General features: G+C 49.0%; 1 protein-coding gene across 1 annotated transcript; it reads left to right on the forward strand.

Annotated features, from left to right (window-relative positions):
• Window positions 1-930: 930 nt before the first annotated feature.
• CEP57 (centrosomal protein 57) lies at window positions 931-24,014 on the forward strand. Its single transcript, XM_056858862.1, has 11 exons — window positions 931-960; window positions 5,156-5,312; window positions 7,498-7,677; window positions 10,308-10,429; window positions 11,525-11,641; window positions 15,499-15,576; window positions 17,327-17,443; window positions 19,032-19,112; window positions 20,940-21,160; window positions 22,516-22,660; window positions 23,787-24,014. The coding sequence occupies exons 1-11, from the start codon at window positions 931-933 to the stop codon at window positions 23,997-23,999; spliced, it is 1,461 nt and encodes a 486-aa protein (XP_056714840.1). The 3' UTR covers window positions 24,000-24,014.
• Window positions 24,015-24,905: the final 891 nt, after the last annotated feature.

Genomic DNA, 24,905 nt, shown 5'->3' on the forward strand with positions numbered 1-24,905 from the left:
CCCCTCAGCAGCCAACGGCCCGAGCCCGGCCGGCCGAGGACCGACCCGCCCCGAGAGGAGCGGGGGGCGCGCGGCTGGGAGGCGGGCAGGCCCTTCCCCGCCTCGGGCGGTGGGGGCTCCTTCTCCGCCGCCGCCGCCGCCTCTTCTGTCCTCCTCACGGCTTAGGCCCCGGCTCCTCCTCGGGCTCGCGTCGCGGCCTTCCCCTTCTCTCTCTCTCCCCCCCTTCCTTCTCCTCACACAAACATAGAGAACCGACGCAGCGCCCGCCTCGCCGCCTCGGCCAATCGGAGCCGCGCGGCAAGGCTGCCTTCAAACCTCGCCCCGACCAATCGCGGGTTCCCCCCCTCCGCGAGCGAGCGACGGGCCAATGGGAAACCAACCTCGGGTCTTCTCGCTCCGCCCCCGCCTCCTCTCATTGGCCCCGGGCCGAGCCCCGGTCCTTTTCGTATTCTTCGTCCCGCCCTCCGCTTCCGTCACTTTTTTTTTTCGTTCCGCGCCTGCGCGGAAGGGAAAGCCCGATCCCCTCCGTCCGGCTCCCCCCTCCGCGCGCGCACAAAAAGCGAGAGCGACAAAGCCAATCACGCCGTAGCTTGGTTTAGTCTTGATTCGCCAGCTCGAAGGGGATGGGGAAATAAAAAGCCAAATCCGGGACAACGGACGCCCATCTCGCATTCTCATTGGCCCTTGAGCGCGTCAATCATGCGCTTTACTGTGACGTATAGTTACCTTGAAAGGCAGAAGGGAGGAGCGTTGGTGCCCGGTTGGTCAGTTGCTATGTCACTCTCAGGGCTGCCCTATCGGTGCAACGGCGGCGTTTGTGGAACAGCTGAAGGCGTAGGGAGGCGGGGGGGGGGAAGGCAGAAGCAGCCGCTCCTTGGGCGGCTGTGTTCTTAAAGGGACAGGCACCTTTTGGGGCTGCTTTCCTACGACATGGCGGTGGCTGGGGATCCGGAGCCGGCGGTGAGTGAGAGGAAGGCGCGGGGAAGCTCTTCTCACTCTCTTGGTTGTCTTCTCTCGGCGTGAGCCCTGCGCAGTGGTGAACGGGAAAGCACTCTGCACATGCTCGGAGGCACGCCTTTTCAGGATGATTTCATAACAAGCGCCTGCGTTTCATCTTGTCCTTCCTCGCAGGGTTGTTGTGGATACAAAATGGGGGGGGGGAGAACCTCCCTCCGTCGGAACAACAACCCTGTGAGGTTGGTTTTAAGATGAGAGATGGAGGGACTGGGTTAAATGAACGGTGTAGGAGGGGGGGTTGTCTTTAACAACAGCTTGTCCAGAGTTTTGGGGGGTGGGTTGTCACCGGTACGCTGATGACACCCAACTTTATCTGTTGATGGAGGCCATAAGAACCTAAGAAAGGCCCTGCTGGATCAGACCCAGGCCCATCAAGTCTAGCAGTCTGTTCACACAGTGGCCAACCAGGTGCCTCTAGTAGCCATGAATAGCCCTCTCCTCCATGAACATGTCCACTCCCCTCTTAAAGCCTTCCAAGTTGGCAGCCATCACCGCATCCTGGGGCAGGGAGTTCCACAATTTAATTCCACCCTCTTGAACATAAGAAAGGCCCTGCTGGATCAGACCAAGGCCCATCAAGTCCAGCAGTCTTTTCTCACAGTGGCCAACCAGGGGCCTCTAGGAAGCCCCCAAACAAGACGACTGCTGCGTTCCACAGCACCTAATATAATAGGCATGCTCCTCTGATCCTGGAGAGAATAGGGATGCAACATGACTAGTATCCATTTTTACTAGTAGCCATGAATAGCCCTCTCCTCCATGAACATGTCCACTCCTCTCGTAAAGCCTTTCAAGTTGGCAGCCATCACCGCATCCTGGGGCAGGGAGTTCCACAATTTAATTCCACCCTCTTGAACATAAGAAAGGCCATACTGGATCAGACCAAGGCCCATCAAGTCCAGCAGTCTGTTCACACAGCGGCCAACCAGGTGCCTCTAGGCCAGGGGTCGGCAAACTCATTAGTCAAAAGAGCCAAATATCAACAGTACAACGATTGAGATTTCTTTTGAGAGCCAAATTTCTTAAACTATATAGGTAGGTACACTGTTTATTAACTTAATAAACTTTAACTAAAGTTTTAAGTCTTAATTAAACTATAGGTACACTGAATAAAACTTAATATCATACTTAATAGTGATCTTATTTATTGATAAAAATTAAGTTGTAAGTCCCTGCCATTTCGGAGAGACCAAGTTTGGAGAGCCGCACTCAACGGGCCAAAGAGCCGCATGCGGCTCGGGAGCCGCAGTTTGCAGACCCCTGCTCTAGGAAGCTCACAGACAAGACGACTGCAGCAGCACCATCCTGCCTGCGTTCCACAGCACCTAATATATAATAGGCACGCTCCTCTGATCCTGGAGAGAATAGGTATGCATCGTGACTAGTAGCCATGAATAGCCCTCTCCTCCATGAACATGCCCACTCCCCTCTTAAAGCCTTCCAAGACGGCAGCCGTCACCACATCCTGGGGCAGGGAGTTCCACCATTTATGCGTTGTGTGAAGAAATACTTTTATCCGTTTTGAATCTCTCACCCTCCAGCTTCAGCAGATGACCCCACGTTCTAGTATTATGAGAGGGAGAAAAGGGCCATCCAGACTCCGCCGGTGCTTGGATACTGTGAATGAATGGTTGAGGCAAAGCCGGCTGAAATGGTATCTGTCAAAGGTGGAGGTCCTGTGGCTCAGCTGGGGCGGTTCTGGGGTGGGGTGACAGCTCTTGACGGCATGCAATTAACACTTGTGCCCCCGATCAGGAGACTGGGTGTGACCCTTGATGCCTCCTTGTCAGTAGAGGCACAGGTCACAACCGTGGTCCCAATGGCTTTCTACCATCTCTGTTGGGCCTGGCAGTTGGTGCCTTACCTCTCCCATCCCCACTTAGCCACGGTGATCCATGTGACTGTCTAATTTAGACCGTCACCTCTAAATTATATTACTGCAACTGGCTCTATGTAGGGCTGCCCTTGAAACTGATCCGAAAACTCCAGCTGGTGTAGAATGCCGCGGCGAGTTTCCTTACAGGGACCCCGCTGCGGACACTTATTAAGCCAGTGCTCTACTATATGTACTGTCTCCAGCTGGAATACCGGATCAGGTTTAAGGTGCTGGTTATGACCTTTAAAGCCTTACACAGTCTGGGACCTTCTATGGGACCGCCTCTCCTGGTCTATGGGACCGCCTCTCCTGGTACGCTCTGCTAAGATCATCAAATACCAATCTGCTGGTGGTCCCCGGCCTGAAGAGTGTCTGGCTGGCCTCAACTAGGGCCAGGGCCTTCTCTTGGAAATGAGACAGGAATCTTGTCTTGAGACAATGCATTCCCCTGAATTGAATACTGATCTGGGATTCCTGTCTCATTACCAATGCTAATTTCTCCATGCCCACTACCCCTCTGCTCATCACTCCTAATCCAATCACGCCTTCTTAATGTCGTTTACTTGCTTTTGAGATTTACATTGCCATTGTGTCTAATTCACTCGTCTCTACTCAAGGATAGATGGACTCACATTCTAGCTGTATCTGAAGAAGTGAGCTGTGGCTCACGAAAGCTCATACCCTGCCAGAAATTTTGTTTGTCTTTAAGGTGCTACTGAACTCTTGCTCTTTTCTGTGAAGTAGATTAGGTTGAGAGTCTGTGAGTGGCCCAGGATCACCCAGCAAGCTCCCCTGGCCATGCGGGAATATGAATATGGGTCTCCCATATCCTAGCCACAAGATTCCTTTTGACCCTTAAGCATGGTTTCTAAGGAATGTGCTTTCAATTCTAGGTTAGAAAAGCACCCTCATTTTACAAAACATTCTACAAAAAAGAAAAGCACCCTCATTTTACAAAACATTCACAGCTCAACTGTGGAACTGTCCTGGCCTTGAGGTCAGGAGAGTGAAACCCTGCACTTTTTATTCTTCTTGTCTCAGACCCAGGTTGCAGTTCCATGTTAAGGTTACCTAGGAGTTACCTGGGGCTTAACGTCCAAGTAAGCATATGTAGGATCAGGCTGTTAGATCCACATCTTTGTTGGGAATCGTTCCCATTGATTTTCTGTAAGAAAAAAACACTATGGCCTCGGACAAAAATTGTTCACAGCGTTCTCGCCTCTTGTTGTTTTCTTTGCAATTTCTCCCTTCTTTCAAGGGCTTATTTTAGTGCTTCTCAAGAACAGAGAGGGCCTAGCGTTTGTAAATCTCGCCAGTCTCTGAGCTAACGGGTCTGTAAGTTTGGAACCACTCAGAATATTCCAAGAGGATAACTCAGTCATGGTGTTGCATAGAAACCCTGACTAAACTCTGCGACTGAGTCTCCTTCTCAAGTGATAAATGCTTTGCTTGACTGGCACATATGCAGCAAGCCACAAACGATTTATAAATAAATTTATTTAATACAGTACAAGACCAATAAAAATAGAATCAATATAATAATTAAAACTTCCTGTATATCAATTAACTCTTTTCCTTGCCTTATAGGCTATCCATCCAAATTTGGCGACTTTGAAAGTGATTTCTTGATTCTTATCTGCTAGCATAACTGAGAGAAGAGTCCTTCTATTTTTACCGGGATGGCGGGAAATTATGGGGGTAATCAGAGTTTCCCTAATGTGACTGTAGATCTTACAATCAAAAAAGATGCCCTCTAGGGACTCGATCTTCCCATCTCCACATAAGCATACACATTCTTTAGATGGTAAACCTCTATCTACCCTCAAGAATTGCTGAGGGCAGCGTATCATACCTTAATAAGGTGAAAATCCTTCTATGATCAGGGTTAGACTAAGTATGTGTGACTGGCCAAAGGTCACTCAGTGAGCTTCCGTTGCAGAGTGGAGATTCGAACCTGGATCCCCCAGGTCCTAGTCTTACCCGGTAACCACTACACTATGCTGGCTTCCTTGTTTCTTCTGTCAGTCACATGTCCATCAGATAACTTTCTCCTGCTGTTTTGTGTTTTCGTTGGTGCTCCTCAGTTATGTTTGCCCAGCGGTTCCTCCTTTATGTCTTCTTGTTTCTTCATCAACCACTTCTGCGATCCCCCCAGTTAGCAAGTCTTTTTTTTTCTTCCTGTTTACCAGATGCCCGAAAGAAGGGGGACGAAAACACTTCCTGTACCCCCTGCAAAGTAAAAATTTTTTATCTCTCTTTCAGGGCGTTCTTCGTAGAAGTCACAGATCAGCATCATTCACAGACGGGCTTTCAGCGGCCTCATTCACAGAGTACCCCAGGCACAAGCCTTTCATTAACGCTGACTTGCGGCGGTCCCCTGCCAAGCCGGTAATTGCGTATCCGGAGAGTAACAGCAGAGGTAATATTTCCACCCAGAGGAAATGCAGCCTCTAAATTGCGTTGGGAATAGAAGCCAGTTTGTATATCAGCTGGGAAGATTAATAATCCAGAATCAACGTGAGATTGGCAGCTCCTTATTTGGGTCATGTTTTTTTCCCCTCCCTTTATGGAATCTATCAGAAGATCTGGGAAAAAACCATGTATATTGTGGAATTTTAACACAGCAGGTTCAGAAATGTGATTGTGGAGTTCTTTTTTTTAGTGATTTTTTTCACCTTTTTTTCTTTATCTTTGTTTTTTTCTTTCTTGCCCAAATGAGCAAGGTCAAGAAAAATAACTAAAATGCTGAGTCTTCAGGATGGTTTATTGTTAAGTGGTACTCCTTCATAGTCCATTGCTCAGTGGTAGAGCATCTGCTTGGCATGCAAAAGGTCCCAGGTTCAACCCTGGCATCTCCAATTGCATGCTGAGGCAAAGCAGTCATAATATGGAAGAATTTCATGCAAGCTTTGTGGAAATTTGAAAAACTGATCCAAGTTGTTCACAACCTCATATTTTCCTCTTTCACTACTGATGCTTGGTTTGCTCAAATATTTCTTTGGAATGAATATTCTCATGGTTTTGGTACTATATTTTTAAAATTGCCCTGAAATTTATTTTGGAATGTGGGGAGAAGGATCTTATAAATGGCAAAGGGGAGAGCTGCACAAATCCTACTAGCCTTACACAGTCTGGAACCGTCATATCTACGGGACCGCCTCTCCTGGTATGTTCCCCAGAGAAGCTTACGTTCACGTTATACCAACTTGCTGGTGATCCCTGGCCCAAGGAGTATCCGGCTGGCCTCGACCAGGGCCAGGGCTTTTTTGGCCCTGGCCCTTGCCTGGTGGAATAGCCTCCCTAGTGAAATCAGGGCCCTGCAGGACCTTCAGGAGTTCCGCAGGGCCTGCAAGACGGAGCTATTCCGCCGGGCTTATGGTTGAGGCCAGCGACGGTTCTCATTATAATTACTGGCCTCCATAGTCCTTTCCCCCCTTTCTCTGCTGCTAAGTACCACCCCTTCTATACCACCTTAGGGTGTGGTTAGATTAATTTTATTACAAATTTCTATCTCTGGAGTTTTGGCGCCATTGAGGGGCATTATTAGGCTATTTTAAATAGTATTTTAAACTATTTTAATGGGTAATTGTTTTATTGTGTTTTTAGACTGTAAGCCGCTCTGAGCTTGACCTTCGGGTTGGGGAGAGCGGGGTAGAAATGTAAATAATAATGATGATGATGATGATGATGATAATAATAATAAATGATAATAGGATTTGGATTTCTGTAGCAGGTTTGCGTACCTGTATTGATGGACCTATCCTCCTTGAATCGATCTAACCACTTTTTGAAGCATCATGCTTTAGAGTTCGAAATCCAGCACCTTGGCTTGAGTACAAAAACAGGGTTGGGAGCTGATGCTGCTCTTTGGAGTTCAGGCATCATGTGCTCATGGCTGAGTTTAGATCTGTAGACTCTACAAAGGTTTCCCAAAACACCTTGTTTGTTGTATGCTCGCTTGAGAGCTTATTGGACAGCTTCCATTTAAAAACAGCTTGAAACATAGGCGAGTTGTTCTGGGGAATCTGGAGTGTCACACTGGGATGGTCTTACCTGAGCAGGTGAGGAACACAGAAGTTGGCTTTAATTGTGGTCTACTTAAGGTGCAGGGGAACGAGAAAGATCTTACTGTCTGGGAATCCTTCGTGCCAAGAGTCCCATGGATGGAAACCTTAAAAATATTGTCATATTTCACATTTTAAAGTGCTTTCACAGTCAGGGCTGTTTTTTTTTTTAAATAAACATATATGTATGTGTGTGTGTATAAATTTTATATATACATATATATATATACATATATGTATATATATATATTCATAGCAAAGAATGGCAGTGGCTCTTGTTGTTTTTTTAGACCATTGACCAGATTTTTATCTCACCCTTCTTCTGAGATGTTCGGGCTGGCATCCTTGGGGTTTTCCCATATTAGCGTCACAACACCCCGTGAGGTTAGACTGAGAATGGCTAAGCCAAAGACAGCCAGCGGACTTTGGATTTGAACATGGGTTCTCCCCTGCCCATCCAAAAACCCTTCACCCTGTCCACTAGATTGGCCTGCCCTTCGGCAGACAGGTTTAATTATATTTGCCTTCTCCCGTTGTTAGCGATATTCTCTGCTCTGAAGAACCTTCAGGAGAAGATACGGCGGCTGGAGCTGGAACGGATTGTAGCCGAGGAGAGTGTGAAAAGCCTGGCTAAGGAAACCTCAGATTACAAGAAGGTGTTGAGTGAACAACTGCTGGAGAAAGAGCATTCGAAGCTGGAGGTGGCCAGGAAAAATGAAGGTATTCCTGCTTCACTCCCTTTGCTCACCCACAATTTTATTTGTTTATTTAGGTCCCCAAAGCATCTTACAACAACCTACTCCCCTCTTCCATTTTATCCTTGCAGCAACAACCCTGTAAGGTAGGGTAGGCTGAGCCAGAGAATGGCTGGCCCACTCACTGTCTTCCTCTATGAATTTGGGCGTGTGCCGCTGAACCGCCTCAGCACTCACAGTAGCGAGTCATAGGGGAAGATCAGTCATGATGGGAAAGCTGGTTTTCGGGGCAACTTGTCCACTGTTGGCTGATCTTCTCTGCTAAGCTTCTGACGAGTCCCCAGATTCTCCGGAACGTAATCTGAAAACATAACTAAATGTAGATAAGGAAAGCTACCAAAGAGAGAGTCAGCATGGTGTAGTGGTTAAGAGTGGTGGTTTGGAGCAGTGGACTCTGATCTGGAGAACCGGGTTTGATTCCCCACTCCTCCACATGAGTGGCGGACGCCAATCTGGTGAACCGGGTTGGTTTCCCCACTCCTACACATAAGGCCAGCTGGGTGACCTTGGGCTAGTCACACTCTCTCAGTCTCGCCTACCTCATATGGGGTCTGTTGTGGGCTGGGGAAGGGAAGGTGATTGTAAGCTGGTTTGATTCTTCCTTAAGTGGTGGAGAAAGTCGGCATATAAAAACCAACCCTTCTTCTTCAAAGTTCTGTCTGGAATCAGCAGCCCCTGTCTAGGTAGCCTTGAGCAGAATTAGAATGCAGAGCATGGTTCCAGAAGCTACCCAGTAACCACAGTACCCAATTGTTCTTACTGCCCGTCAGGCCTGTTCGTGCAGTTGTTGAGGGCAGAGCTTCTTGTCGGGCTTCTCACTTAACGTATCTGCAGTTGCTGAAGGCCGAGCTTGAATATCTGGGCATCGGGAACTACACAGCTTGGTCTTTTTTTGCTGTACGTCCACGTAACAGCCTTTCCGGTTCTTGACGTATTCCTAGCTTCAGTCGGGTGTCCCTCCAAGTCTTCTCTTTTCTTAAGGCACAGGGGAAGGAGAAAGCATGGTGCAGTGATTAAGAGCAGTGGCTTGGAGCGGCGGACGCTAACGTGGTGAACCGGGATGGTTTCCTCGCTCCTCCACGTGAAGCCACTTGGGTGACCTTGGGCTAGTCACAACTCTCTTAGAGCTCTCTCAGCCCCACCTACCTCAGAGGGTGCCTGTTGTGGGGAGGGGAAGGGAGGGTGATTGTAAGCTGGTTTGATTCTCCCTTAAATGGTAGAGAAAACCAACTCTTCTTCTTTTCTGGGCCTTTCCAGATTGGAAAAGTCCATCCCTTGTCCCTAAGCCCTTGGTAAGTGATTGTAATAACCCCAATAGGTCCCACTCCCTGTGTTGGGCCCTGCGGGATCTCACCTGCAGGGAAGACTGAGATGTTCCCCCAGGCCTACGGTTGAGGTTAGCAATGATTTTCCGTCGGAGCTGGCCTCTCATCTCCCCCTCCCTCCGCAGCATGGTTAAGAATGGTGGTTTGGAGCGGTGGACTCTAATCTGGAGAACCGGGTTTGATTCCCCACTCCTACATATGAAGACAGCTGGGTGACCTTGGGCTAGTCACAGCTCTTAGAGCTCTCTCAGCCCACCTACCTCACAGAGTGTCTGTTGTGGGGAGGGGAAGGGAAGGTTATTGTAAGCCGGTTTGATTCTTCCTTAAGTGGTAGAGAAAGTCGGCATATAAAAACCAACTCTCCTCCTCTTTACCATTCAAGTGTGGGGAACCTGGTTGCCCCTTCCTGTGTTGGCTGAGACCCTGTGTCTGCCAATTTTAGCACCATCTGTTTTCTGATTTTGATTATAATTGATTGGGAGCCAGCATGGTGTAGTGCTTAAAAGTAGTGGTTTGGAGTGGTGGACTCTGATCTGGAGAACTGGTTTGATTCCCCACTCCTCCACATGAGCAGCGGAGGCTAATCTGGTGAACTGGATTTGTTTCCCTACTCCTCCACATGAAGCCATCTGGGTGGCCTTGGGCTAGTCACACTCTCTCAGCCCCACCTACCTCACAGGGTGTCTGTTGTGGGGAGGGGAAGGGAAGGTGATTGTAAGCCGGTTTGATTCTTCCTTAAGTGGTGGAGAAAGTCAGCATATAAAAACCAACTCTTCTCCTTCTTTATAGTCTGTGGTAGTGGGAGAGTTTAAAAGGTTATGATCGATGTTGGAGTTACTCAATTGATAGTAAGAAATGATGCAGTAATTTATTTAATTAATTTCTACCTCACAAGGTGTCTGTTGTGGAGAGAGAAAGGGAAGGTGATTGTAATTTGGTTTGATTCTGCCTTAAGCGGTAGAGAAAGTTGGCATATAAAAACCAACTCTTCTTAACTGAGAATTGCTGGTTTTAAAATAATATTGTATGAAATTGAATGGTTTTTTTTTAATGATACATTGCTGATGCAACCCACCCTGAGCCCGGCTTCGGCTGGGATAGAGGGTGGGATATAAATCCAACAAACAAATCAATAAATCTGCAGTATGCCCACTCGCCTCCCTTGGACCCTTTCCATTTATTGGAGGGCGCTTCGCAGTAGCTCACCTCTGGGTGCCGTTGGAAATTCCTGGGGGTGATAACTAGCCTCCTCTCGTTGCTGTACCTCCAGAGTTGGCTGTTCAGCTGGCAGGGGCCGAAACTCGCTGCAGCCTGCTAGAGAAGCAGCTGGAATACATGCGGCGGATGATAGAACGTGCGGAACATGAAAAGACCAGCGTCTTGAGAAAGCAGGTATGCCCGCCTGGTCACAATGTGCCTGCCTTTTTTTATTCTTAACTAGCAACGTTGGTTTTGTGAGCTGTGGCTCACCCTGCCAGAAAATATTTTTGTTAGTCTTTAAGGTGCTACTGGACTCTTGCTCTTTTCTACTGCTGCAGACAGACTAACACGGCTACCCACTGTGAATTTTCTTAGCTCTGCGTGTGTTGGGAATTGTTTGTTTGTGTGTGTGTTTACCCTATTTGATTACTTTTAATAAAACCCTTAAAATGCATAAAAGCCTCCTCATTATTGGGTTGCTCTCCATTGGTTTGCTCACCTAGGGACGGAATTGGTGTAAAAAGATCCCCTCGCCAGCCTCTTGCAGAGCTCTCATCTAGTCTCCAGCTAATTTCCCCTAATAAAAGGAGACCTTCCTTCTCTGTCTGGTGTAACAGGTGGAACTCTCTTCCATTGGAAAAGAGGTTGGCAGTGTCCCTGCCGGCCTTGAAGGCTGGATTGAAAATGTCTGTGTTGCCGAAGGACTTTGGATTGGATTGAATAGGGATGGTGCAGGTTACCTCTTGTGGCTTATTGATTTACTCTGGTGCCACTTTAAAAGATGCGAACTTTTTTGTGAACTCCTATAAGAACACAAGTGTGTGTGTGAGGCTGAGAGTGAGTGAGCTGCCTAAGTTCACCTGTGAGTTCATGGCAGGGGAGATTTGATGCAGGGACCTCCTGATTCACAACTCTTGTGTTTAGACAGCGGAGGGGGGCACCTCTGCTTGGCCTGCAGAAGGTCCCAGGTTCAGTCCCTGGCATCTCCTGTTAAAAGGTCCAGACAATAGGGTGATGTGAAAGAGCTTTGACTGAGACCTTGGCAAGCCGCTGCCGGTCTGAGTGGACAATACTAGCTTTGATGGGCCCTTGGTCCAGTGCGGTGTAAGGCAACTTCATGTGTGCGTTCATGTGTGAAATGCTGTGCTGTATTTTTGGGAGACAGCAGCTAACTACCACTGTTGACTTTTTAATATATATATACTGGGTCTGCTTCTGTGATTTGGCAGGTGAAACATTCTTATTTTATCAACGTGCCCATAAAGAGCTTTGCTGTTCTTTTACCAGGCCACGTTGGAGAGCGAGAGCATCCTTGATCAGTCACACATGAAATCGAAGCTGGAGAGGCTGGATGTGCTCGAGAAGGAATACGCCAGGCTGACTACGATGCAGTCCCTTGCAGAGGTAGGTGAGCCTGACTCCTTGGGCACCAGGGCCTAGGATTTGAATTCATCACCGGGGCTGAGCCCTTCGTAGCTGTTCAGCCTGCCGTCGTCCATGTGTTTGTCAAACACAAGAAAGCTAAACATGGGGAGCTGCTGTGGCTCGGGGTAGAGCATCTGCTTGGCATACAGAAGGTCCCAGGTTCAATCCTTGGCATGTCTAGTTAAAAGGATAGGGTAAGAGGTTATGAGGGTGACCTCTGCCTGAGACCCAAGAGAGCTGCTGCCAGTCAGAGTAGATGATCCGACCTTGATAGACCCAGTGGTCTGGCTCTGTATCTAGCAGCTTCATGTGCTCAACAAGGGAGGCCTAATAGAATTAGGGGAGGGGTGGTAGCTCAGAGGTAGAGCATCTGCTTGGCATGCCGGAGGTCCCAGGTTCAATCCCCGGCATCTCCAGTTAAAGGGAGTAGGCAAGTAGGTGATGAGAAAGACCTCTGCCTGAGACCTGGGGAGCCACTGCCTATCTGAGTAGACAATACTGACTTTGATGGACCAAGGGTCTAATTCAGTATAAGGCAATGTGGTACTCAAGGAACAGAAGGGCAGGGCTGGGAACTGGGACTTGGCATGACTACCCCCCCCCCCCAATGCTGAAGGTGCAATCCTGAGCAGTGTTACGCTGTTCTGTGCCGATTACCAGGATTTTAGGTTTTTTTTAAAGGGAAGTTATACCCTTGAATGGACTTAGGAGGAGAGCCAGTGTGGTGTAGTGGTTAAGAGCGGTGATTAGGAATGGTGGACTCTGATCTGGAGAACCGGGTTTGATTCCCCACTCCTCCACATGAGCGGCGGACTCTGATCTGGTGAACCAGGTTGGTTTCTCCACTGCTACACATGAAGCCAGCAGGGTGACCTGGGGCTAGTCACACTCTCTCTTCTTCCTCCTCCTCTTCTTCTTCCTAATCTGCTTAGGCTCCCACTGCAAACATTTCACTGTTGTGTTCTTATTTTTGCGATAACGGCATGTTGAGGCTTGGCATGTGGGTACTTCCAAAAAGGTTTGTTTTGAGTCACATGCGATTTATTTGAGCAACTAACATTCATACCTGATCAGTTAACTAAGATTAAAGAATCTCTCCACTGAATCGCGTTGGGTCCAGAACTTCTGTATGGGGAAACAAAAATCTCTAGCCCCACACTGCGAGAACCTCGGTCGGCTACCAGGAAGAGGTCCAAGCCCGAAAATGAGGCCAAATCATATTATGCAGGTTAATGCGGAGTCTGCCTTTCACTGTATTTTTATCTCATTATACAACCTTGCATCCCCCCCTGCCCTGTGTTACTTTTGTGAGGCTTCTCTCTTCTGGTTCCCCTAGCAACTGGACACGGAGCAAGTGAATATGCCTTCCTCGTGATGCCAAGGGCCATGGATCTGATAAGCAACAACGCTGTCTCAGTTTAACGTTGGTGTTATGTTGCATTTAATTCCTGCCCTTCCTCCAGGGAGGTCACTTGACTTCACAGCGACTCATTTGGCTTTGCTCAGTTCATATTCGGCTCATATTGCAGAGGGCAAAAGAAGGGAGGGGTGGATAAGGAAGGGGGTACACAAATACATACCTGAAGGGCGTGTCTCCATACATATCCCCATGTGTCTTCTGCAGCCCTCTATGGACACCTTATAGTCACATCCTTACTTCAAGTGGAATTAGGGTTGGAAACCTCCAGTTGGTGGCTGGAGATCTCCTGGGATTACGACTGATCTCCAGGTGACAGAGATCAGTCCCCCTGGAGAAAATGGCCGCTTTGGAAGGTGGACTCTATGGCATTAGACCCCACTGAAGCCCCTGCCCTCCCCAAACCCCACCCTCCTCAGCCTCTGCCCCCCAAATATCCAGGTATTTCGCAACCCGGAGCTGGCATCCCTAGGTGGCATCTACTGGTGGGCATTCCTTCTCTATCATGTCCATCCCCTTGTGGAAGCGGCTCACTGAGGACGTATAAGACTTCCAAGGGGATCGCAGTGTTAGTGCATTGTGTGTGTGTTAAGTGCTGTCAAGTCGCTTCCGACTCATGGCGACCCTATGAATCAATGTCCTCCAAAACAACCTATTGTTAACAGCCTTGCTCAGGTCTTGCAAATTGAGGGCCGTGGCATCCTTTATAGTGTCAATCCATCTCTTGTTGGGTCTTCCTCTTTTCCTGCTGCCCTCAACTTTTCCTAGCATTATTGTCTTTTCCAGTGACTCTTGTCTTCTCATAATGTGACCAAAGGACAATAGACTCAGTTTAGTCATTTTAGCTTCTAGGGTCAGCTGAGGCTTGATTTAGATCTAGATTTGTTTTTTTGGCAGTCCACGGTATCCGTAACGCTCTCCTCCAATACGTAGTAATAGGGAGTACAATGGCATGAATTAACTTGATCTTGTATTGCTGCAAAATAAAACACAAGTTCAGCGACCCCCAAAAGACCAACCCCATTTATTTCCACTTGAACTTTAGTGAGCCACAGCTCACTTCTTCAGGGACATGAAGCAGAGATCATGAGGTACAGGAGTGCCTGTTTTTAGGAGTTGCAATGCAGCCGTTTCATTTGCAAGGGCTTTTATAATGGGGTCTCAGCTGCAGGCATTTCTGGGAAGGGTTTTTTTTTTTTAAATTTTCTGTTGACCTCATTTGTAGCTGCCCTTTCTCACTGACATGCAAGGCAGTCTACAAAATATAAGAACAATTCATTCAGTAAACCATGCAGTAGGACTAGGATTGCAGAACAGGGGGAAAAACTTGCTTAAGGAATGGCACAGGGGCCTCATAGTGCAGAGTGGTAAGCTGCAGTACTGCAGTCAAAAGCTCTGCTCACGACCTGAGTTCGATCCCGACGGAAGTCGGTTTCAGGTAGCCGGCTCAAGTTTGACTCCGCCTTCCATCCTTCCGAGGTCGGTAAAATGAGTAAAGTGTTGACGACTGGGGAAGGTCATGGCAAACCCTTCCTTAAACACAGTCTGCCTAGTAAACGTTGGGATGTGATGTCACCCCATGGGTCAGTAATGACCCGGTACTTGAATGGCGGACAACCTTTACCTTTTTAAGGTTGCAAAGGTAGAAGACAATGCTGTAAAATCAAAGTGGGAAATGCAATAAACGCTGCAATAGATTAAAATGCTTTTCACCTATCGAAGCAATCTCTTGACTTATTCCTTTATATTACAGTTCAGATCCCTTTATAAGAATGCCTTGTGAACATTTCTGTTTAGAACGTTCTGCAACATGATAGAAGCGGGGTGTGTGTGTGTGTAAATGGGGTTTTATCGTATGTTGTTACTCTTGGAATTGTAAGCCATCTTGGGCCACAAGGGAAAGGGGATAGAAATATTTCAGTACATAAATAAACATCCTGTGGTCCCCTTCTCAGATGAACACATGAAGCTGCCGGGCGCTCTCAAGGTCAGTCTTCTCTGCTCTGACTGGCAGCAGCTTTCCAGGGTCTTGGACAGAGGTGTTTTGAGAGTCACCGCGGCGTAGTTGTTAAGAGCGGTGATGTGGAGTGGTGGACTCTGATCTGGAGAACCGGGTTTGATTCTCCACTCCTCCACATGAGCGGCGGAGGTTAATCTGGTGAACTAGATTTGTTTCCCCACTCCTACACATGAAGCCAGCTGGGTGACCTTGGGCAAGTTACAGCTTTCTTAGATCTCTCTCAGCCCCACCTACCTCACAGGGTGTCTGTTGTGGGGAGGGGAAGGGAAGGTGATTGTAAGCTGGTTTGAGTCTTCCTTAAGTGGTAGAGAAAATTGACACATAAAAACCAACTCTTCTTCTTTCAATTGGTCTCTGTATTTTTGCTGTTTCTCAGTTTTGCTTTGTTTCTTCATTCAGAAAAAGATGAAAGAGCTGGAGGAGAAGCTCCGAGAGGAAGAACACTCACGGAAACGGATGCAGGAGAAAGCAGCCGAGGTACGCTTTGTGGATGCGGTGGGGTCTATGTTATTCTGCAGAGGGAGTAACTCCTGGGGAGACGCAGTGGATAACTATCTGTCACGTGGTTATGTCACCTTTCCTTTCAAGAGCTCTGGGTGATGGATGTGGCCCACCTCCTTCTCTTCCATTGTGGCCTCAAAACAACTCTGTGCGGTTGGTTGTGCTGCGTATCGCGCACTTGGCATTCCCACTTGATAAAAATCTGTCACGTTCTTATCCCGCCTGCCCTCTCAGGAGTACGTAGCCTGCCCCAGTTTCAACCGCCCTGAACACTAGATCAGGTGATGGGCCCAAGGTCACCTGGTGAGTGAGTGCAACTTGAACCCACTTCTCTGTAATCAAAGTCCAGCACTCTTTAACAGCTACACCGCACCAAGCCAGTGACTAGTAAGCTACAATTAAATCAGAGAATCCTTCATACTATGCAAAGGTCTGTTCAGATGAGCTGTTGAACAAGATAGGACTTCGCTCCTGATCTGTGGATAGGCTCATGTTGCAGTCACTGACCTGCAAATTCTTCCTTCTTGTGGAAAACGCAGCAGAACACTATGCCCAGTGAGTTTCGGGCCCTGCGGGCCTTAAAACAATTCCGCAGGGCCTGTAAAACTGAGCTGTTCCGCCAGGCATATGGTTGAGGACAGCAACAATTTTCCATCTGGCTTGCCTCCTCTTCTCCTCCTCTTCCTCCTCCTCCTCTGTCTCTGCCAATTCCCGCTCATAGTAAAAACTGTTATTGCTGCTCTGGTTATTAGAATAATAGAGTTGGAAGGGACTACCAGGGTCATCTAGTCCAACCCCCGCACAGTGCAGCAAATTCACAACTACCTCCCCCACTACACCCCCAGTGACCCCTATTCCATGCCCAATGATTGAAACAAACAAAACCCTCCAGGATTCCTGGCGATTATGATATTTGCTGCTTTGATAGAAAGGGCACCTGATTTTACTGTTGTATTTTATGTAATTATGGATTGGTTTTAGATTGTTTTTAAAAAGTGGTGAGCCACTCTGAGCCTGGCTTGGCCAGGAAAGGGCGGCCTAAAAATCAAATCAATCCGTCAAATCAATTTCTGGATGAAAACCCAATCTTGCCTGCATGGTGGACTTCCTCTGCTCCTGCTCTTTTTTTGGTAGATGGTTCTGGATCCCTGGATCTGTACATGTGATCAGCATTGGGCCAGTTTGCCTTTCTAAAGTAAAGGCAGCGCTTGTGTCCTGGTTTTTTATTTTTAAAGGTGTGGATGAAAATCGCTTGTGGCCGAGTGTGTCTAAATTGTTCTCAAAGGAGGCAAGGGCATCATACAGGCTATAAGCAAAACATTTGTTGGGGGGGGAGGATTAGAGTTTGGGATCTCAGGTGTTTATTGAAGATCTGGGAAGAATGCAAATTGGGTGGGGGAGAAGTGGGAATAGGGATACTGGACACCTTTTTTTGCTGCCTGCAGCTTGTCATCGCTGTCCCCCTCCTCTCAGCTGATTTTTACTAGTCATGGTGTATGTTTTTGAGTGGTTGACTGCAGGACAGGTGACTTTTAGTCTCTCCATGGAACCCCATTTTCTTCTCCTCTCTGAACCTGTCTGGGAATAAAAATGCACGGCTGCGATGTAAAACCAGCAAGCTAAGGACCGCTCCTTGGATGGTGCGCCCCCCGCCCCCGTCCCAGCCTGAGATTACTCCTTCCATTCTTTTTAACGAAAGAAACTACTTCTGGGTTTTTCTCCACAGCTGCAGACCGGATTGGAGACCAACAGACAGTTGCTGAAAGCGAAGACCCAGTCGGTGCCGGCGTTGCTACCCTCAAAGCCCAAGAAGACAAAGAAGAAAGCAAAGAAGCTGGTCAAGGTAGAGCGAAGGCGCAGAGACGGGTCAGGCGCTCGGTAGTCTCGATAGCCTTGGTGGGGGTCCAGACCTCTGGGTTGGGGGGCCACCTTTCTGAACAGAGGGCAGAGTCTAACAGGCCCCGCTTCGTCACTCCCGGGGACAGCAGCCTGATTGCTTTGGAAGCCAGATGCTGGACCAGAAGGACAAGGACATTTCTGTCTGCTCCAGCCTCCAAAGGAGCTGCGTCCTGGTGCCGTGTAGCTGAGCGTCAAAGGAGAATGTTCTGCCTGCTGGCTGAGCTTTTCCACCCGCTGGCTGGAAGGGGAGGGGCCGTGGCTCGGTGGCAGGAACACCCGCTCTGCGTGCAGAAGCTCCCAGGCCCAATCCCTGCACCCGTCAGATGAAAGGATCAGGTAGTAGGAGATGTGAAAGACCACTGCCTGAGAGCCTGGAGAGCCGCTGCCAGTCTGAGTAGACAGTACGGACATTGATGGGCCACAGGTCTGTCAAAGGCAGCTTCCTCCGTTCATATGTACATGGTAATGGCCAATAGTCTTTTATGCATGGCTGTTTTCCTTGCAGTCACCCCTCTGATGACTCCGGGACTTTGTTTGGATTATGCATGCCATTTCTGACTGTCAGAGGTCGCCTCGTTCTCCCCCTGCGTTTCCCTGCGTTTTGCCTGCATTTTCAGGGACCTGTTTTATCTCAAATTTGAAAACGCAGGGAAACGCAGGTGGGAGAGCGAGGCGACCTCTGACGTTTGGAAACGGCATGCATAATCCAAACAAAGTCCCGGAGTCATCAGAAGGGTGACCGCAAGGGAAACAGCCATGCGTAAAAGGCCTTTGTTGCCTTGCTGTCCTGAGCTTTTAGGTTGCCGTTCTGTAGTTTTACAGCCCATTCCTGGGGGGGGGGGGGAAACCTCTTAGGAGACGGCCTGACCCCGCCGCCAGCGTAAGTGCATGTAATCCCGAGATTACACACACTTACGGTGGTGGGGAGGGCGGCTCCTCAAGCGCCCAAGTGCCGTGGAGCCGCGTCTCGCTCCTCCTTTGGCATGGCCTCTCCGTGGCGCAGGCCACGGCATACAGTGGCCACGCCGGCGCAGGGGGGTGTTTCGGGGGTGGGCCAGGAGGAGGAGCCGCCAGTTAGGCGACTCCCTATCCCGGTTCAACCCGGTACACCGGCGCCAGGAACGGCAGTGCTGCACCTGCTTTTTAGCAGGTGCAGTCTCGCTTTTCCCTGTGGGGCGAAAGGCCCCAGTTAAACAAAAAAAAGCTGCAAAACGGCTTTTTTTAACGGCATGCGCAATTCGGCTTAGGAAGAGCCGCCGCTGCGCCTCTTCCCCACCAATTCCACACGCCGTCAGCTCAGGAATGGGCTGTTAGATACACAAGTCCGTTTGGAATCCCACTTTTCGGGGGGGGGGGAACCTATTTTAAAATTAAATTAAATCTGGGTCTGATTCAGAAGGATCTGAAGTACATCATACGCAAGCAGGCGTTGCACACACATGTGAGCAAGAAGGACCAGCCGTATCTTCTCTGGGGCAGCGGGGCCTGACTGAGTTTCCTTTTAGTGTTAGAGTTTCTCTTCTCTCCATTAGAGCGATTCTGCAATGATCCACTTCCACTCCCAGCCCCACTACAGGCTGCAGCTGGGCGACGTGCCGTTTGTGGCTGGAAAGGTGAGGGGGGGGTGAATTTTCAAAGATGCGGTGGCTAAATGGGATCCTTGAGGAATGGCTGTGGTACACCCATGAATAGCATAGAATCACAGAGTTGGAAGGGGGCCATAAAGGCCATTTAGTTCAACCCCCTGCTCAATGCAGGATCAGCCTAGAGCATCCCTGACAAGTGCTTGTCCAGCCTCTGCTGAAAGACTGCCAGTGAGGGGGAGCTTGCCACTTCCCTAGGCAGCTGATTCCACCGTCGGACAACTCTTACTGTAAAACCTTTTTCCCTAATATCCAGCCGGTACCTCTCCGCCTGCAATTTAAACCCATTATTGCGAGTTCTATCCTCTGCTGCCGACAGGAGCAGCTCCTTGCCCTCCTCTAGGTGACAGCCCTTTAAATACTTAAAGTCAGCAATCAAGTCCCCCCTCAACCTCCTCTTCTCCAGCGGGTGGTGCTCCCTTTGTGCTGTGCATTTGGGAGCTTCCCAGAGGCACCATATGGACCTTGATGGGATCCCGTTGAGCTGTTCCCTGTGTTCCTTGCTGTTTTGAATGACACGCTATGTCAATTAGTGATTTTTAAAAAAATGCAAAGTGGGGGTAGTGGCCAGGGGGAACAAAGCAAGGAAAGTGCAGGGGAAACTTCCACGATACAAATCATTGTCACTTGGAAGCAGTTCTGCACAGCACACCGCAGATCTCATTTATGTATTACAGCTTTTATGTTCTTTAAGCTGAACGATTGCTGATTGAGCCAGCTTGGTATGGTGGTTAAGAGAGATGAACTCTAATCCGGAGAACCAGGTTCAATTCCCCACTCCTGCACATGAGCGGCAGACTCTAATCTGGTGAACCAGGACCGTTTCCCCACTCCTCCACATGAAGCCAGCTGGGTGACTTTGGGCCGGTCACAGTTCTCTCAGGACCCTCTCAGCCCACGGGGAGGTAGGCAATGGCAAGCCACCTCTGAACGTCTCTTGCCTTTAAAACCCTATGGGGCCTCCATAAGTCGGCTGTGACTTGACGGCAGTTTTCACCACCACCATGCTGAATGCATTGATCTGAAGAAAGGGAAATGAGGTCATGACGATGTGTCCCAGTGCTAAGAGAAGAAGAAAAAGAAGAAGAGTTGGTTTTCATCTGCTGATTTTCTTCACCACTTAAGGGAGGCTCACACAGACTTACAATCTCCCTCCCTTCCCCTCCCCACATCAGACACCCTGTGAGGTAGGTGGGGGTGAGAGAGCTGTGACTAGCCCAAGGTCACCCAGCTGGCTTCATGTGTAGGAGTGGGGAAACAAAACCGGTTCTCCAGATTAGCGTCCGCTGCTCATGTGTAGGAGTGGGGACTCAAACCCAGTTCTCCAGATCAGACTCCACTGCTCCAAACCTTTCCTTTTATTTCAGGCTCATCTGGCCAAAGGTCTTGAGCACAACATGCACAGCCGCTTCCAAACCACTGCTCTTAACCACTACACCACACTGGCTCTTGTGGTTGCCCTAATTTCAGGTGCACCAGACAAAAGGGTACATGGCCATAATTGTCAGGATAAAGGGAAGAGGTGGTAGACATGCGTTAGACCATAAAGACTGCAGGAGGTCCAATCCTACCCATCTCCTGCTGAAAAGTTTCCTAGGAAGGCAGCCCTGGGAAATCCCGACCTGAGACAGCGGAGAGTGGCTGCCAGTCAAAATAGCCAGTCCTGGGAAGGTGAACCAAGGCAGTTTCATAGACCCAGACATCACACCAGTCGAAAAGAGGTTACCTTTGTAGCTTAGTGTTAAATTTCCTCCGTCATCTCTCCCCCCCCCCCCCCGTCGCCTTCATTTCTTTCAGTCCACTAGCCCCAGCCACTCCGTCGGGGCCAACGTTCAGCACGTCCTGCACCTCATGAAGCATCACTCGAAGGCCCTGTGCAACGACCGCGTGGTGAGCGAGGTCCCGTTGAGCAGGCACGCAAACAAAGGCCAGCGGTCCGCCGAGTCGTCCGTCTCCTCCCAGGGGGACCTTTCTGAGGTGCTGCTGACCTTGCAGGACGAACTCGGGCAGATGAGCTTGTGAGTCGGAACTCGGATGCGACACTCCTGCACGTGAATCTCTCCACGCGCGTTTGATGTGGGGCCTGTTGGTTCGTAGGCCGATTTCAATGGGGCACTGAGAAGTAAAAGCACTTTTCTCCTGGGATTTTGCCCTGGCGCAGTGTCTTGTTCATATGGGGCCATTCTCTGTGCAAAGCAGTCGTGCCAGCACAATGGACTGCTTTGCAATGGGTACTCGGCCAGTCTGAATGAGATGCAGGGCAAGGGCATCTCAGGGTACTCAGGAAAGTACCCCGAGAGCAAGTGTGGCGTAGTGGCTGAGAGCGGTGGACTCTAATCTGGAGAACCGGGTTTGATTCCCCACTCTTCCACATTAAGTCTGCTGGGTAACCTTGGGCTAGTCACAGCTCTCTTAGCCTCACCTACTGCCCAAGGTGTCTGTTGTGGGGTGGGGAAGGGAAGGTGATTGTAAGCTGGTTTGACTCTCCTTGAAAGGTAGAGAAAAGCGGGGTATAAAAACCTCCTCCTTCTGGCTCCTCAGCATCACATTTAAATCAAGCTACAATGCTGTGTAAAGGGAAGTTCTGGGATTTCTGATCCTGCCCCCTCCCCGAGTTCTAGAACTTTATCCAAACTGCTCGGGGAGTGGGGGGATTGGATACGGTTGCAGACATTTCAGTTTTTTCAAAATCTTCTGTTCGCTTAGCACCTCACCCCCCGCCCTTTCTTTCCCCTTTAGATTTTAGATCTTTACTTCTGCATCAGTTCTATTTAGATCTTTACTTCTGCATCAGTTCTAGAATCCTACTGAAAAGTGCGACTGACAAACAGCATCCAAGAAAATGCAGGCTGAGACGTTAAGAAGAGTGTCCTTTTCAGTCCAGCCCTGCTGAGCTTTAGGGCAGTAATGGCATTTTTTAGTTGTGTAAATATATAAAAAAACGATGTGCTTCTAAAACTTGCAGCTGCTTTAAAAAAAAGGTTAATCTGTCAGTCCACTGAAGCTTTCGTTAATGAGCAGGCTTCACTGAGCGGTGGATTCTAATGGGATGAACTGGATTTGTTTCCCTGCTCCTACACACGAAGCCAGCTGGGTGACCTTGGACTAGTCACAGCTCTCTCAGCCCCACCTACCTCATGGGGTGTCTGTTGTGGGGAGGGGAAGGGAAGGCGATTGTGAGCCAGTTTGATTCTTCCTTAAGTGGCAGAGAAAGTTGGCATATAAAAACCAACTCTTCTTCTTCGTCTAAGTGGGCCTGTAACTCAATGGCACTTTCCATCACCACTAGGGGTTTCCCTGCCCCCAGCAAAGTCATTCTGAACGTGTATATGAAGGACATTCTTAGTGAGCCAGTCTTCCCATTGCATGCTAGTGATCACCAGCGGCTAGCAAGACTCGTCCAGGATGCTCCAACACTTGTCCTGCGGGAAGACCTGGAGCAGGAACGGGAAGAGTTGGTGAAAAGGATGGAGGCCAAGGCGGAACAAATCTCTAAAATTCAGCGGCATCGGGCCCGGGTGAGCTACGCTTCTGGAGTTTTATTCCCATCTTAATTGCTGTACATGTTTCCCTCTCTCCAAAAGACCGGGGGGAGGTGGGGGGGACCCTGATCTTAGACATTATCTTCAAGATTGTGATTTACTCCCCCCCCTGTATTTCCTTTTAACTCATGATGCCTGGTTTTAGAAAAATTGCATCTCAGATTTTTAACGTGGTTCCCGAGTTTTGTGATGTAACGCGAGAAGAATCTATAAACGCAAGAGGGGAATTTTTCCCAGCCATCCACACAGTAAAGAAAAACGGGTTTCTGTAAATATTGAGACTTGGGTAATTATAACCCAACATGGTCATTAAAATTCTATAGTTGACTTCTCCTGTGGGCGAAAATCCCTCATTCCAGAAAGGGGCACGTTACCAATGTGAGGATACAGAGAAGTCAGCTACCATCTAATATTAACTACACAAAATGTTGCCACCAAAACAGTCCCCGTACCGAGATGCACACACGAACACACATGAAGCTGCCTTCTACTGAATCAGACACTTGGTCCATCAAAGTCAGGATTGCCTACTCAGACCAGCAGCAGCTCTCCGGGGTCTCAGGCAGGCATCTTACACATCACCTACTTGCCTGGACCCTTTAACTGGAGATGCCGGGGATTGAACCTGGGGCCTTCTGCATGCCAAGCAGATGCTCTACCACTGAGCCACAGCCCTCAGGGGTTTACTTAAGTTGCTCAATTGCCCCACTCCACTTTAATTTAGCATTCTGGGCCTTTTGAAGCGTGCTTCCTCATTTTCAGGCCTGTTCTGTGATTCCACATTTGGGTTAGTTGATATGGCTTCATGTGGGGGAGGGTCCCTTTTAGTATGTAGATACCATCATCTTGTATGCGAGTGCCCTGAATTTTGCTGCTTTTATGACTGTCACAGGCCACCCAAGTTACTTTTCGACATTATGATGATGACAATGGCAAAGAAGTCTTGGGAACACGTAGTTCAGTTAGGAGGAAGCAATTCCTGAGAGGACTGGGACACGTGCGGTGGATTTTAGGACTGGGAGGAAAGAGCAGGGGAGAGAGGCTTTCTGAAGCACCAGAAGGCTGTCAGAATGAAACGTGTGCGTCTCTGTTTCCTCTCTAGCTGGAGAAACACAGGCGAGAAGGCAAACCCAAGCGCGGTTGCCCTCAACAGCCGAGCAGAGCCAGCGAAGGGAAAACGGCGCCGGCAAAGGCGAAAGACGTCGGCTCGAAAGCGAAGCCCGGGGAGAAGGGGAAGAAGAGCCTTCTGCTGTTGAGGGAAATGCAAAGTATACAGACCTCCCTTCAGAAAGATGATATCAATTGGGACTACTGAGGTGTCTTGCTTGTGTGGTTTTTCCTCTTCTTTTGGTTCCTCTGTTTTGCACTTTTCTCTCTCTCTCTTTGGCTCCAGCCCAGCTGACTTCCCTGGAAAAAAACAAGGTCAAAGCAGCACTTTGTAAACGGAAAGCCCTGCAATTTCCCACCTGTAGGCCTGATCGCATTACAGCCCTAATCCTGCTGGGACCAGGGGTGGGGGAAACGAGAAGACCCTTTTGTTACTTCAGTACATTTCCAGCCCTTTTACTTTCCCGTCAATTATCCATACTTTCTTTTTTTGTTGCTGGCTGCTGTTGTTTTTTTTTTTTGCCGTGAGGCCTAATCCTTGGCCTGCTTCCCTTTACCTCAGGCAATTCCGTTTAATTGCTCGCTTGGGGCGACTCTCACCTGAGGCTGGAAGCAGACGGTGGCTTGGCCCCCACAGGAGAACTGAAGAGGGTACAACAGAGGTCCTGTTACCTGTGCGGGTGGTGTGTACGCCTATCGTCTTTGTCACCTCTGGTACCCAGTTTGTGTGGGGCTTCAGAGTCACGCACAGTGCCCTGGGTTTTTGGCCACACTGTTTCTTTGCTCAAAAAGTATGTGTTCTGCACAAGTAACAAAGGTTCCCTTGTACATCTTCTGCTCTTTTCAAAGTCTGTCTCCTGCTTCACGTGTCACTTTGCCTTTTTTTTTTGTTTTAATGTGAGGGGGCATTCCACATGCTTTGCCACTTCAACATTCTGGAAAGAGGCGCCAATCTTGAAGCTTACCAGCTCCACAGAGAGGTGCGCACGCTAGCCATCTCTTTGGCCGCATCCCATGGACTTATTAATCTCTGCTTAAGGATGCTTATGCTGTTTGCACAGAGTGAGGAAATCTTCTTCAGCCTTTTGTCCCCATTAATGTCATTTTGGGATGG

Source organism: Euleptes europaea, chromosome 12 (genome assembly GCF_029931775.1).
Source record: "Euleptes europaea isolate rEulEur1 chromosome 12, rEulEur1.hap1, whole genome shotgun sequence".
NCBI lineage: Eukaryota > Metazoa > Chordata > Lepidosauria > Squamata > Sphaerodactylidae > Euleptes > Euleptes europaea.

Coding starts and splice junctions, on each gene's coding strand:
- CEP57 (XM_056858862.1), top strand. CDS start 931: ATGGCGGTGGCTGGGGATCCGGAGCCGGCG. Junction 17,444..19,031: donor AAGCAAAGAAGCTGGTCAAG/GTAGAGCGAAGG, acceptor TCTCTCCATTAG/AGCGATTCTGCAATGATCCA. Junction 21,161..22,515: donor GAACTCGGGCAGATGAGCTT/GTGAGTCGGAAC, acceptor ATTGCATGCTAG/TGATCACCAGCGGCTAGCAA.